At 47.7% G+C, this 12736-nt stretch overlaps 1 protein-coding gene across 4 annotated transcripts in view; it reads left to right on the top strand.

Annotated features, from left to right (window-relative positions):
- The window catches only part of MYOM1 (myomesin 1), a 147296-nt gene extending 134834 nt beyond the window's left edge, over window positions 1–12462 (top strand). For all 4 annotated transcript variants that reach the window (XM_060200717.1, XM_060200716.1, XM_060200715.1 and 1 more), the window contains 6 exons: window positions 2210–2373; window positions 5985–6021; window positions 6292–6314; window positions 9312–9367; window positions 11244–12244; window positions 12275–12462. In XM_060200717.1, coding sequence (XP_060056700.1) covers window positions 2210–2373; window positions 5985–6021; window positions 6292–6314; window positions 9312–9367; window positions 11244–11537 — 574 coding nt within the window. In that variant the 3' untranslated portion in view covers window positions 11538–12244; window positions 12275–12462. The remainder of the gene's footprint in view (window positions 1–2209; window positions 2374–5984; window positions 6022–6291; window positions 6315–9311; window positions 9368–11243; window positions 12245–12274) is intronic.
- The last annotated feature ends 274 nt before the right edge of the window (window positions 12463–12736 follow it).

Below are 12736 nucleotides of genomic sequence, written 5' to 3' on the forward strand. Positions count from 1 at the left end.
AGGGTCATTGTGGGATGCAGAAGGTGGGAGGTCTGGCTTCTGTAATTGCTTCCCCACTGAACATGGGCGTTGGCAGGTGGATCCATGCTCCCAGCCTGCCTCTCTCTTTCCCTAGTGGGGCAGGGATCTGGGGAAGCGGAGCACAGGACACATTGGTGGGGTTGTCTGTCCAGGGAAGTCTGGTGGGCATCATGGTAGCATCTGGAACCTGGTGGCTGAAAAGAGAGTTAACATACAAAGCCAAACAAATTGTTGAGCAATCATGAACCTAAAGGCTGGAATAGTGCAGATGAAGAGTTGGGGGTCCTCCATTTTGTAGATAGCTAGTAGGCATATTTTAGTTATATTCCAAAGGGCCTGTGGCTATACTAGTTTTTTTTTTTCCTTTTTCTTTTTGCCCCTGAGCCTGAAATCTGTTATGCCAGTGGGTCCAAGTTATTGTCTGGGGAGACAATGTCATGGCTGGAAAAAGGACCAGAAAGCTGGATCAGGGAAGAGGGTAGCTCCCTAATATGGGAAAGGGGTATGAATATTGTTGACTGTAAACCCCATCAATTTGATCTGATCTGGGGCCCATATTCAGCTTAGGAGCCTATGTGACCTCTGCATCCCTGTAGATCTGAGCTCACATCCTTTGGTCATGAGTAGGAACGTTCCAAGCTGCCCCAATATCGACCCATCTTCCTCAGGTGTAGCATATATTGTCCAGCCTCCCTTCAGAGGATGGAACATTCATTCTCTACTGTTGCTGATCCAAGTTGAGGGCCAGGTCCTATGGGGACTACAAGGGGTTTATTGTGTTGTTCCTGATAGAGATGACCAGTAACAACGGAGAGAGGGATTTATTCGAGTTCTAGGCCCATCAAGTCTGTCTAGGAATGTCAGGACTCCCGGAATAGAGCCCCAGCTGATGGAATGGCCTGATATGAGTCATTGTTAAAGTCTGCCAGTCTCTTGCCCTTATTCAGCTTTTGTAGTCCTTGCTTTGATAAGGTTAACTTTGGAGTGAGTGAGAGAACTGTCATAGGAAGTAGGTGAGGAGGGTATCTAAGTCTAAGTAGACAGTATTTCATTATGAACTTTTTACTGACTCACTGCGGACTATTGTGTATTTTTGCTTCAGGTATATATTTTGCCCTAATTTATAGATACATGTGAACATATGCTCTATTTAATGGGACCTGGTCTATATCTAGGTTTTGGGACTTTGTTAAAAAGTGAACCTCCTGGAATTGAATTAGAGAATACCATGAAAGGAAAGGTCTCACCCGAGTAATGAGGCTGAAAGGTTGACAATCCACACCTGACATCTCTGAACACAGTCTGAAGTGAAGCATGCTGAGATGATTAGGTTGGGATCAGCGGATGCAATATCATTTGGTATGACTTGAGAGCAGCATGCAGGAAAGTGAGCCCCACCCTAGAGGTTCCAGGACTGGGGAAATATAGGCTCTATAGAGGAGGCGGGAGGTTCCTGCTGTCTTAGGGTTTAAGAAGACGATAGTAGTTATTGCTACAATCACATTGTTTGGCAATTGGGTGAACTTTGAAAAATCCCTTTGTTAGGATTTGTTGTGTCATACACACCTCTGCATTATTCTTACTATTATAAATAAGTGCATATTTGCATATGTTTTAAATAGATTGGTTACCATGTACACCAGAAGATGCTAGCCACAGCTAGCTCTCCTTAATGCCTTTTCTTTATCATCCTGTAAAATCAAACAATAGCCATAGACCATCTGCATGTCATGTACTTTAGTCTTTTCATGGTACAGTTCCCCTCAGTCTTACAAATAAACTCAGGCATAAACATGAACCATTAATACCGTAGGAGAATGTCGGTGTTGCCGTCTGCCTTTGGTCTTTTCATGGTACAGTCCCTTCAGTCTTACAAATAAACTCAGGCATAAACATGAACCATTAATACTGTAAGAGAATGTCGGTGTTGCTGTCTGCCTTGGGCCTCAAGTCCCTGCTCACAGTTACATATGTGCATAGTTTGATCTCCTTGCCACCTCAGGACTTGGGGTCTATATTCTGTACTTCAAAGTCCATAACTTCTCCAAAGCAGAGCATATGTGAGTACTATGTGTAATGAGAGCCTAGAAAACTTAGTGGTAAGACCTTCCATGAAAAACAAAACAAAACAAGTGGAGATCAGCCCTAGATGACAGCGGATACTAACAGTTTTCTCTGACTTCAACAGCGGGGCTGCCATTAAGTACACGGACAGAGTTAAGAGCGGTGTCACTGGCAATCAGATCTGGCTGCAAATCAATGAGCCCACCCCCAGTGACAAAGGGAAATACGTGATGGAGCTCTTTGATGGCAGAACTGCACACCAGAAGACAGTGGATCTGTCTGGACAAGGTGGGTGCATGCTGTGTGTTAGATGCACTGGGAGAGCAGGCTTCTTACTGCACACCAGAAGACAGTGGGTCTGTCTGGACAAGGCGGGTGCACGCTGTGTGTTACATGCACTGGGAGAGCAGGCTTCTTAAACTGCACACCAGAAGACAGTGGGTCTGTCTGGACAAGGTGGGTGCACGCTGTGTGTTACATGCACTGGGAGAGCAGGCTTCTTAAACTGCACACCAGAAGACAGTGGGTCTGTCTGGACAAGGCGGGTGCACGCTGTGTGTTAGATGCACTGGGAGAGCAGGCTTCTTAAACTGCACACCAGAAGACAGTGGGTCTGTCTGGACAAGGCGGGTGCACGCTGTGTGTTAGATGCACTGGGAGAGCAGGCTTCTTAAACTGCACACCAGAAGACAGTGGGTCTGTCTGGACAAGGCGGGTGCACGCTGTGTGTTACATGCACTGGGAGAGCAGGCTTCTTAAACTGCACACCAGAAGACAGTGGGTCTGTCTGGACAAGGCAGGTGCACGCTGTGTGTTACATGCACTGGGAGAGCAGGCTTCTTAAACTGCACACCAGAAGACAGTGGGTCTGTCTGGACAAGGCGGGTGCACGCTGTGTGTTAGATGCACTGGGAGAGCAGGCTTTTTAAACGAGGGAGATAGGGCTCAAATTGGTCATTAGATGTGACTCTTGGAAGATGATTAGAGTCTGATTTAGCAGTTTAAGTTCAGTTTGTGTAGTACAAAAGAATTTGATGGTGGAGAGGGAGAACTGCCTTCAAGATGCTTACAAATAACCTGACAGATTCATAGTCTCTTGAGCATAAACAAATTCTGGAGAATTATTGGTTCATGGGGTACTTGACATCTGAGAAGCTCGTGGAATATGAAGAGTTCATCAAGTGGGAAAGATTGCAGACTGCATGGACAGGAGCGAGGACTGTCAAAGCTCTCAGCAGGCTCCTGGGGAGATGCAGGAGAGAGGCAAACAGGTTGGCTTTGGAAGGGGCGGTGGCGTGTTCTCTCAGAGACTCGAGGAGAGTGAGAGTGAGCAAAGACAGACTTGAGACTGGAAAGGGAGGGAGCAGTGGCTTCCTTGCTCATCTGCTGAGGAACGGGGGCGGCTGGTTCTGGACACTAGCAAAGAGAAAAGGAGACAGCACGAGGCCGGCCAGAGGTTTCTGCTCAGCAGCATAGTCCAAAGGGTGCCACTGCTGATGATCCCGCATGCAAGGAGAAGCCGCAGCACAGTCTCGCTGCTTCTTTCCCAAACCTATACTCTTCGTCTTCTCCTCCTCCTCCTCCTCCTCCTCTTCCTCTTCCTCCTCCTCTTCCTCCTCCTCCTCCTCCTCCTCCTCTTCCTTTTTGCCTCCAGGGTTATCACTGAGGCTTGGTGCCAGCACTATGAATCCACTGCTTCGGGTGTCTATTTTTTCCATTTATTGGACAGGAAAGAGAGAAATTGAGAGAGGAAGGGAGAGAGAGAGACACCTACAGACCTGCTTCACTGCTTGTGAAGTGTCCCCCCTGCAGGTGGGGAGCCAAGGCTCGAACCCAGATCCTTGCCCATATCCTTGCACTTAGTACTGTGTGCACTTAACTGGGTACACCACCACCCAGCCCCCACTCTTCATTTTATGATTTTCTGGAGAAATAAAACAGTCTGCAGACTACGGATGGACTCTATCCTCCATTCCTTCACATGTGAAAAAGGGTTCCGTGGCTGGAAGGCAGCTCAGTGTCAAAGTGCAGGGCTCGCAGGGCAGGGCCGGAGTTCTCCCTGCTGCAGGCCCTAGACTGGAGTGGTGCTTTAATTCTCTCCTCTCTCCCTACAAATAAGTGCATTTATAGATGTGACAGCCCTGTTACCTTAATTCTCTCACGGGACACTCATAATTTACAGAGCAACATCTGAGCCCTGTCTTGAATCACTGTGTGTGGAGTCCTCTTGCCCACCCTTGGTAACGAGAAAGACTCGCTCTCGAATCTCTCCAGGGCTGAGACTTTGCGGGCCACACTACTTGAGTCCTGCCCTGCAGTCACGGGGACTTTCTTCCATACCCCAACAAACACTTTAACATTTAATTTTAAAATGAGGAAACAAAAAATAAATAGATGAATTTTAATTCTTTAAGAACTTGTCTTTATGGTCAGGTCCTGGAGCGTGATGGCAGACGAGGTCCCAGCAGGGGTTGAACTGTTACGTGGAAAACTGAGAAATGTCACACATGTACAGACTGCCAACTGTAATCCATTAATCCCCAATAAAAAAATTCTTAAAAGGCTTACTTTTAGGGGCCAGACAGTGATGCACCTGGTTGAGCACATATTACCATTTCCAAGGCCCCAGCTTCAAATCCTCACCTGCAGGGAGGAAGCTTCACGAGCAGTGGAGCAGTGCTGTAAGTCTGTCTGTCTCTCTCCTGCTCTGCCTACCCCGCCCCTCTCAGTTTCTCTTTATCCTGTTAAATAAAAAGAAAGAAGGGGAAGAAATCCCACTTTCACTCTGCAACACACTGAACTTTCTTTCTTTCTTTCTTTTTTAGAATTTTATTTATTTATGAGAAAGATAGGGAGAGAGAGAGAGAGAGAGAGAACCAGACATCACTGTGGTACATGTGCTACCAGGGATTGAACTCAGGACCTCATGGTTGACAGTCCAGTGCTTTATCCACTGCACCACCTCCCAGAGCACCACACTGAAGTTGTTTTAACCACTTCGCTTTACAGCCCCACCTTTGGCAAGAAGCTGTGGGTTGTCTTGTAACAGCATTGCCACTGCTACCAGTTACAGAAAGCACAGCTCGACCTGCTTTGGTCTGTGATCCCCCTCCAGCAACGTTCGCCTGGCTTGTCCCACCTGTAAAAGGGGGGAAGTGGGGTAGTATTATGCAAGCTCCCCCCCCCCAGACTTAGCACAGTCTGGTTTGTGTGCATGGAGGCCTTACAAACAAGGTGAGGAAGAGCTCAGAGTGAAGCTGCCTTCATACCCAGTCTTTGGCGTGGACTTGACTCTGCAGACTGACAGCAAGCACTTCTTTGCTCCATTTCTTTACCTGTCTTGAGTCTGATCCCCAACCCTGCACAGAAACGTCACTGCGGGAAGCTCTGACCTCAGCATGCAGCGTTCATAGTGCTCTTTCATACAGAAAGCAGTGGGCCCCTCAGCGTGCAGCGTTCATAGTGCTCTTTCATACAGAAAGCAGTGGGCCAGCTGCACAGCCTGTAACTGCCTAGCTCTGTGCTGTGCTTGAATAAGACTAAAGCTTGCTTGACCCTCAGGACACTTCCTAGACAACCAGCTTCTAACTGAAAGGGCCATATAGGGAGCTTCTTCATGCTTTGCTGTCTAAAGGGATGAATGATTCTTGCCAAGTTGAAAGCTTCTAAAATCCACTGCTGCGTATTTTTTTTTTTTTTAACCTAGAAAGCATTTGCTTCTCTTGTTAAACCCATAAAGTTATAGAGTGAATATGCAGGCCCGGTCTTATTCAAAGACAGAAATAGTCTCGTTGTACCTAGACTAGTGATGTCGGTCTTACAGTGTAAATAAACACTAATCAGCCTGCATGTCCTCAGCCCTGAGTGAGAAAGCTCTGACTTCTCACTTTCCTTTACAGCATATGATGAAGCCTTTGCTGAATTTCAGAGACTCAAGTAAGTCCCATTTTCCTAGTGACTTCCTGGCTTGTGTCAAGAATATGGAGTAGTAGACTCTGTTCCCCCTCTGAGTGTCAGAGAGAGCCTTCCTTTTTAGCAAACGCAGTAAGCAGACAGACAGGCCAAACAGCCAGCACTCCTGCTTTGCGAGGCTTTGTTGAGCAGTGAAATGTCCCTGAGGCAGTGAAGTACAGTCAGGGTTAACTGCAAAAAACTGAAATGAAATTCTTCTTTCTTTGTGTGTTTGTTCTTCTCTCTCTTCCACAGACAAGCTGCCATTGCTGAGAAAAGTAAGTAAACCAACCTCCTATTAACTCAGAACTTTTAAAATCTAACTGATTTGCCTATTAGAACTATAGACAGAGGACAGTAAAAATGTTTGTTGCTTCTTTTTGTCTTTGTTAGAAAGCCTTGGGCACTTAAATGTGTTTTCACTTAGCTTCTGCAGAAGTAGTGCATATGAAAAGATGTCTCGGGGACTGGAGAGATAGCATCATGGTTGTGAAAGAAGACTGTCATATAGGAGGCTCTGAAGCCCTAGGCTCAGCCCTCAGCACCACCGTAAAGCAGAGTGAGTGCTCTGGTAAAAACAAACACATCCTTTAAATAAATTAAATTCAAAATGAATAAATATTTTTAATTTTTTTGTTAATATTTTATTTATTTATTTTCTCTTTTGTTGTCCTTGTTGTTTTTTCGTTGTTGTTGTAGTTATTATTGTTATTGATGTTGTCATTGTTAGATAGGGATATTTTTAAGTTTTATTTATTTTTACCAGAATACTGCTCAGCTCTGGCTTATGGTGGTATGAGGGACTGAACTTGGGACTTGGGAGCCTCAGGTGTGAGAGTCTTTTTGCAGAACCTTTATGCTATCTGCCCCCACCAAATAAATAAACATTAACAAACAGAGAGAGAGAGAGAAGAAGAAGAAAAAGAAGAAGAAAAAGAAGAAGGTCTCAGGTACCAACTACTGAATTTTACTGTTGGTTGTAAACCATTAATCTCCCAGTAAAGAAAAAAAGAGGAGGTGGTCCTGGGCATTGAAGAGTGTCACACAGCTCTCGAGGGCTGCCACCAGTCATCCTGGGGAATTTCTTGGCTGCAAAACACACAGCAGACTGTCCTCCACTTGCAGCAGGTCTGGCATATCAGAATAACTTACATACACCAAAGCAAAACAAGACACTTTACCAGTTACTGGAACTGGTCACCCAACAGCTACTCCCATATTATCCTGAAAGTCTCAGTTAGATAAAAGTTGCCAAATAAGTTTCCCGTCCTTTCATTTCACAGGAAATAGTCCGAGGGAACAGATACCAAATTGTCCTGTTGTATGCCCAGAGATATTCACACGACTGCCTTCTCTCTGCCGCTGGTATCATCGTGCATAGAAGCCTAGAACTCAGACAGTCTTACAGGACCACAGAGGTTACACACTCAGCTGTCACCAGAGCTCAGGCCCCTTCTCTTTGTGGGAGGCAGACTTTCAAAAACAGTTCAGGGTTAAAACTGCTGAGTTAACCCTGAGCTGGGATGAGAGGGAAGGAGGAAGAGAGGTGAGAGGTCCAGTCAGTGTCCCCATGTGACCCAGGAAGGCATTTCCACCTCTGACCTGCTCTGCCTTCCCCCTCCCTCTGTCTTCTCCGCCCCCCTGTCAGAACACCTGCTGACTTCTGTGTTGGGGGTAGCAGGTGGCCTTTCCTGGTTTCTGAAGTCCTTGTGGCTAGGAGCCTGGCCCTCCAGTTCATAAACTCTTGGAATCACAGCAGTTTGGAATAGAAAAAGGCCTTAGAACTCTTCTGCCTCTGAGTCTGTCTGTTTAGGCTCTATAAAAAGTGGACCCTGAGAGAGCCCACTTTGGCAGACAAGCAGCCCTAGGTCAAGCCCAGCCTCTGCACTGGCAGACACTCTGGGGTGGTAGTGTCTTTCCTTCTCTCTTATCTATTCTTGTCTCTCTCTCTCTCTGTCTCTCTTTTTATCTGCAAGTCAGCTTGAGCAGGAAAGCCCTGATGATGACAAAAAATAAATTGATAATAATAATAACAGAAATAAAGTACAACACTGCATTCAAACAAAGTCTTCTCCATAGAAGCAGAATACAGCACAGTTGTAGGCTGGGCTGTCTCCATAGGTGGAGAGGGTTCAGCACCCGGCCTCACTGCCTTGCCACAGGCCTCCTCGGTTTTGTGGAGGAAGCCCCTGCACGCCGTGGAGAAGTTGAGAAGCTCCATGTCCACGGGTTCTCATGCAATCACCCCCTTCACCCCTCAGCTTCGGGGCTGTCATCACACAGGCAGGCAGCCGGAGCACGGGGTGAGGGGCTTCACAGGTGGTGTAAGGAAAGCTCACGGAGTCAACAGGATAGCGCTACCAGGATTCAGCCAGAGTTTAAGCCTGCATCCATGGAGAAGGGGATTGGAGAAAGTGAGGAAGCAAAGGTAGCGTGACTTGAAGTAGCCGTGACAGGAAAGCAGCAGTCCCTCTGCTGGTGCTGGAAGGGGGCCGTTAGGTGAGACATCAGCACGCCTTTCCCTGGCACTGAGGCAGCGCTGCTGAGAGCCTGTGAGCCCAGACAGCAGTGCTTTTCCTGCTCCTCATCCAGTGCCTGGGGGCCGCGGCCCACCGCACGGACAGCAGCTGTGTAGAGCGCTGCCAAGGGCCATTGGGAAGCAGGGATCGACAGCCCAGGGAAGCCTGTCTTCACATCTCCGTGCCCTACAGCCTCTGGCTATGCAACGTTTAAAAATGTCTTAATGCATAAGGCAGGAGTGCAGGATCAGGGCTCTTATTGATTGGTTAGAAAAGGGAGTCGCTTTGCAGTTGTCAAGTGACCCTGTATCTATCTGCACAGAGGGAAAATGTCCCCAGTGTGGCTTTCCCTGAGTGTGTGTCAGAGGACAGGACAGCCCACACACGAGGGGGCCAAGCCTGCCAGCCCCCCATGGAGCTCTGCTCTGCCTCTTCAAACAGCTCCAGTGAGCTGCCGCGGACACGGGGTGAGAATAGTCGGGGAAATTAGAAAGCAGCTCTCGGTATGACGGGATGGCCTCGAGCTGATGTTTTAGTGCAGAGACAGGCACCTGAGTGCACAGAGCAAGCACGGGAAGGAGCATTGCCATGCCAAGTGGGTGGAGAGCGTTCTGGACTTGCATATTGAGAGTCATATTGTGAGGCAGCTGTAAGGAGGGGGAATTCCCACGTTTAGAAGGCCTTTGGGATGGTCGGGTGAGTGTTGTCACTGATCCAAGCCATGTGAGTGACTGACCAGAAATGCCTGTGTTGCAGACCGTGCCCGGGTGTTGGGCGGCCTCCCCGACGTGGTCACCATCCAGGAGGGCAAGGTAAGCACTGACCGCTCCCGCCACTTGTCTCTGCCTCGCCGACAAGAGGCTTCAGAGCCCCAGACCTTGCACTCAGCAGCCTTTTCACTTTACGGCGTGGTTTCTCATAATTCACTTCAAAATAGCCAAATCTAAGATTCAAAATGCAATCTGTGTGTAGCCATTTTGATCTGTGGGCCGCGTCTCAGAGTGCAAGCTGGTGTGGGCCTGTGGAGACCACGTTCAGCGTTTTCCAGAAGGAACCTTTAAAGTCTGAGGAGTGGGAAATGCTCAGTCACGTGTGTGGCAGACAGAACTGAAGGCAGCAACGGCTTCTATCACCTCTGGGAAGTGCCTCGACTCAGAAAGGGGACAGACTGTCCCGTGACTTTCCATGGTCTCTCTGTTGAAAATATATTGCCTTCCACGGATGTGCCCAAACTGGCATTTCCCGGCTCTGTAACAAGTTCTTCCTGAAACACAAGGAGCATGATTCCTAACCTGGGTTTTCTTTATTCCTACTTCTCATTAAAACAAGCCTAGTGTAGCAGTCACAGAAGAGGGTTTTAGAGGATAAAACGTGTTCTCAAAGGCAGCAAGGTCCTGTGGTGGGTGGCTGAAAGACGCTGAGGCGGTAGACACAGCGCGAGTGGCAGAGGGCGCTGCTCAGGCCTGGAGAGCACACGCTTCACAGGAATGGGGCCCTGTGCTCAGTTCCTACCATCAAAAACAAAACAAGGGGCCGGGTGGTGGCGCACCTGGTTGAGCACACACATGACCGTGCATAAGGACCTGGGTTCAAGCCCCCAGTCCCCACCTGCAGGGGGAAGCTTCACAAGCAGTAAAGCAGGGCTGCGGGTGTCTCTCTGCCTCTCTCCCTTACTATCGCCCTTCCCTCTAAAATTTCTCGGTCCTACCAAATAAAATAAACAAAAGTCACATCTGAACACTTTGGTGGAGGTAAGCTTCCTTCAGTTGTGTTTCCTCTTCACAATGAAAAAGGTGAGCACAGTCGACTTTCAAAGCTCAGTCACTGCAGGGTTACTTTTGTCTTTAAACTACAGTTTACATTTCCCTCACTTAAACATTTTTCCCTCAGGCTCAAACATTCAACTTCATGAACCATAGTGAGAATCCAGAGGTAGCAAGTAAAGTGCTTTGTAATCTACAACTCAGATCCTCTCAAGACCGCACCGTCGGGGAGACGCTGGTCCACAAGGCTGTGCTGCCCAGTTACACAGGATAACTCAGCCCTTAGGCATGAGTAATGGCTCCCATGATGTCAGAGGTGTTGGGGATTTTGTTTGGCTTTGTCAGAGATGAACACAAGCAATCAGTTTCCAAAGTCATGAGCCTAGACTACAGGTTTAATGCCAGTGCCTTGACTTGTTCTTCTAAATGTGTAGAATACTTTAGTGAGAAATGCCCATTGGAAAGGACAGATTTCTTCATCTGTCCTTAGTGCTGCAAAGACAGTAACACAAGAGCAGAAAAGGGCCTTAGAAAGACCTCCTTTTCTCTGTGTATCACAAATCATACTTCCTTCCCTTTTAATGTCCAGATTCCAGTGAAGAAAAAAAAAATCAAAAATAGAATTTAAAATGTGAAGTAAATTCAACATCACTGGCCATCTGGGTAACCTCAGTGAAATCTCACAACACACCTTTCAGAACAACTAACATGAAAGCTAGCGGCAGTGACGGGGCTGCTGAGAGCCCACTCGGCCTGCGTTAATCTGTGATCCTCACGGATGCACAGGAGGGGGACTGTAAGCCCTGGTCTGAGAGGTTTATACCCGACCCTGCCTCTGGCCCTGCCAAACCCCCAGTCGTGATTCTTGGAGATGGGTGGCCGCAGCTGATTTAGCCCCTCCGTCTCATAAAGGCTGTTGTTGCAGGCGCTTAATCTCACCTGCAATGTGTGGGGTGACCCGACGCCTGAGGTCTCCTGGATGAAGAACGAGAAACTGCTGGCCCCAGACAGCAACTGCAGCCTCACGTTTGAGCACGGCAAGACAGCCTACTTCACCATCCACAGAGTGAGTACCTCGGACTCCGGCAAGTACGCGCTGGTCGTGAAGAACAGATACGGCTCGGAGACCAGCGACTTCACCGTCAGCGTGTTCATCCCTGAAGAGGAGGCGAGAATAGCCGCCACAGAGTCCCAGAGAGGCGGCAAGAAGTCCAAGTGACCAGAGTCCATGGGCAAGGAGCACGAGGGGTGTGGTGCTGCGGGTCTCATGCTGGGTATAGGGGAGTCGTAGCGCTTTCCACTCTGGATTTTTGTGCTGGGTATAGGGGAGTCGTAGCGCTTTCCACTCTGGATTTTTGTGCTGGCTTAGAGAGAGAAAAACGACAAATTTGACAGATCTTTTCTTCATATAAAAAGCACCTGTTAAGTATTTCATTAGGTTTTTCTTTATCTACAAATTTGTGTTAAGAAAATATCATTTGGTGGGGATAGATAGTATAATGGTTCTGCAAAGAGACACTCATGTTTGAGGCTCCAAAGTCCCAGGTTTAATTCCCCACACCACCACATACCAGAGCTGAGCAGTGCTCTGGCAAAATAAATTTAAAAAAAAAAAGAGGAAGGAAGAAAAAAGAAAGAAAGAAAGAAAAGGAAGGGAGGAAGAAAGAAAGAAAGAAAGAAAGAAAGAAAGAAAGGAGGAAAATATCATCTGTAGCATAATTATTGGAACTAGGCTTACGGGAAAGACCAGCATAAAGTTAGAGGGGCATTGAATGGTGGACAGAGAGCCGGTGGGTATGTTGTGAAGCAGATGAACTGGGCCGGCCTCTGTCAGCAAGTTCTCGTGGATTCCACCTAGACTTCAGGATCCTGCTGAGACAGAGACAAGTCCCTGAGCCAGTCAGCGTGCTCCCAGCCTTGCTGCAAGTGACTGGCGGGCTTGCAGTGACGGTGGAGCCGCCTGGTGGTAATAAACACGCCTTTCTTTCCTCTTCCCCACCAGTGTTTCTCGCGGTTTTCTCATTTGGTTGCAATTCCTCTCCACTTCTTGTGATGTGTCTTCTGATTTAAGTTCCTTTTTGTGAAAGCAGTTCGTTCATAGCATGATCAGACAAGTCACTAATCTGGATTGAAGTTCAAAGGTTTGAGACTGCGTCACTATCTGGTACCTTACTGTATCGTTAAGTCAATTCCATCATAAACATATCCAGAATGACTGAATGCAGTGTGTCAGCTAAGAAGAAGACGTAGGGTGTCTAGGAGGGAGCTGGCAACTCAGGGCCTGCACCCAAGAATAAGAGACTAAAGAGTCATCATACCAGCGCAGCGGACTGCCTCTGGAGCCTAAACTGGGGTGGGAGGTAAGAGGGGTGATAAACACAATGAAAGCAAAAGTTCCCATGTGGTCTTTTTTTTAAT

The sequence above is a fragment of the Erinaceus europaeus genome, chromosome 10 (genome assembly GCF_950295315.1).
Source record: "Erinaceus europaeus chromosome 10, mEriEur2.1, whole genome shotgun sequence".
In the NCBI taxonomy this organism is placed as follows: Eukaryota; Metazoa; Chordata; class Mammalia; order Eulipotyphla; family Erinaceidae; genus Erinaceus; species Erinaceus europaeus.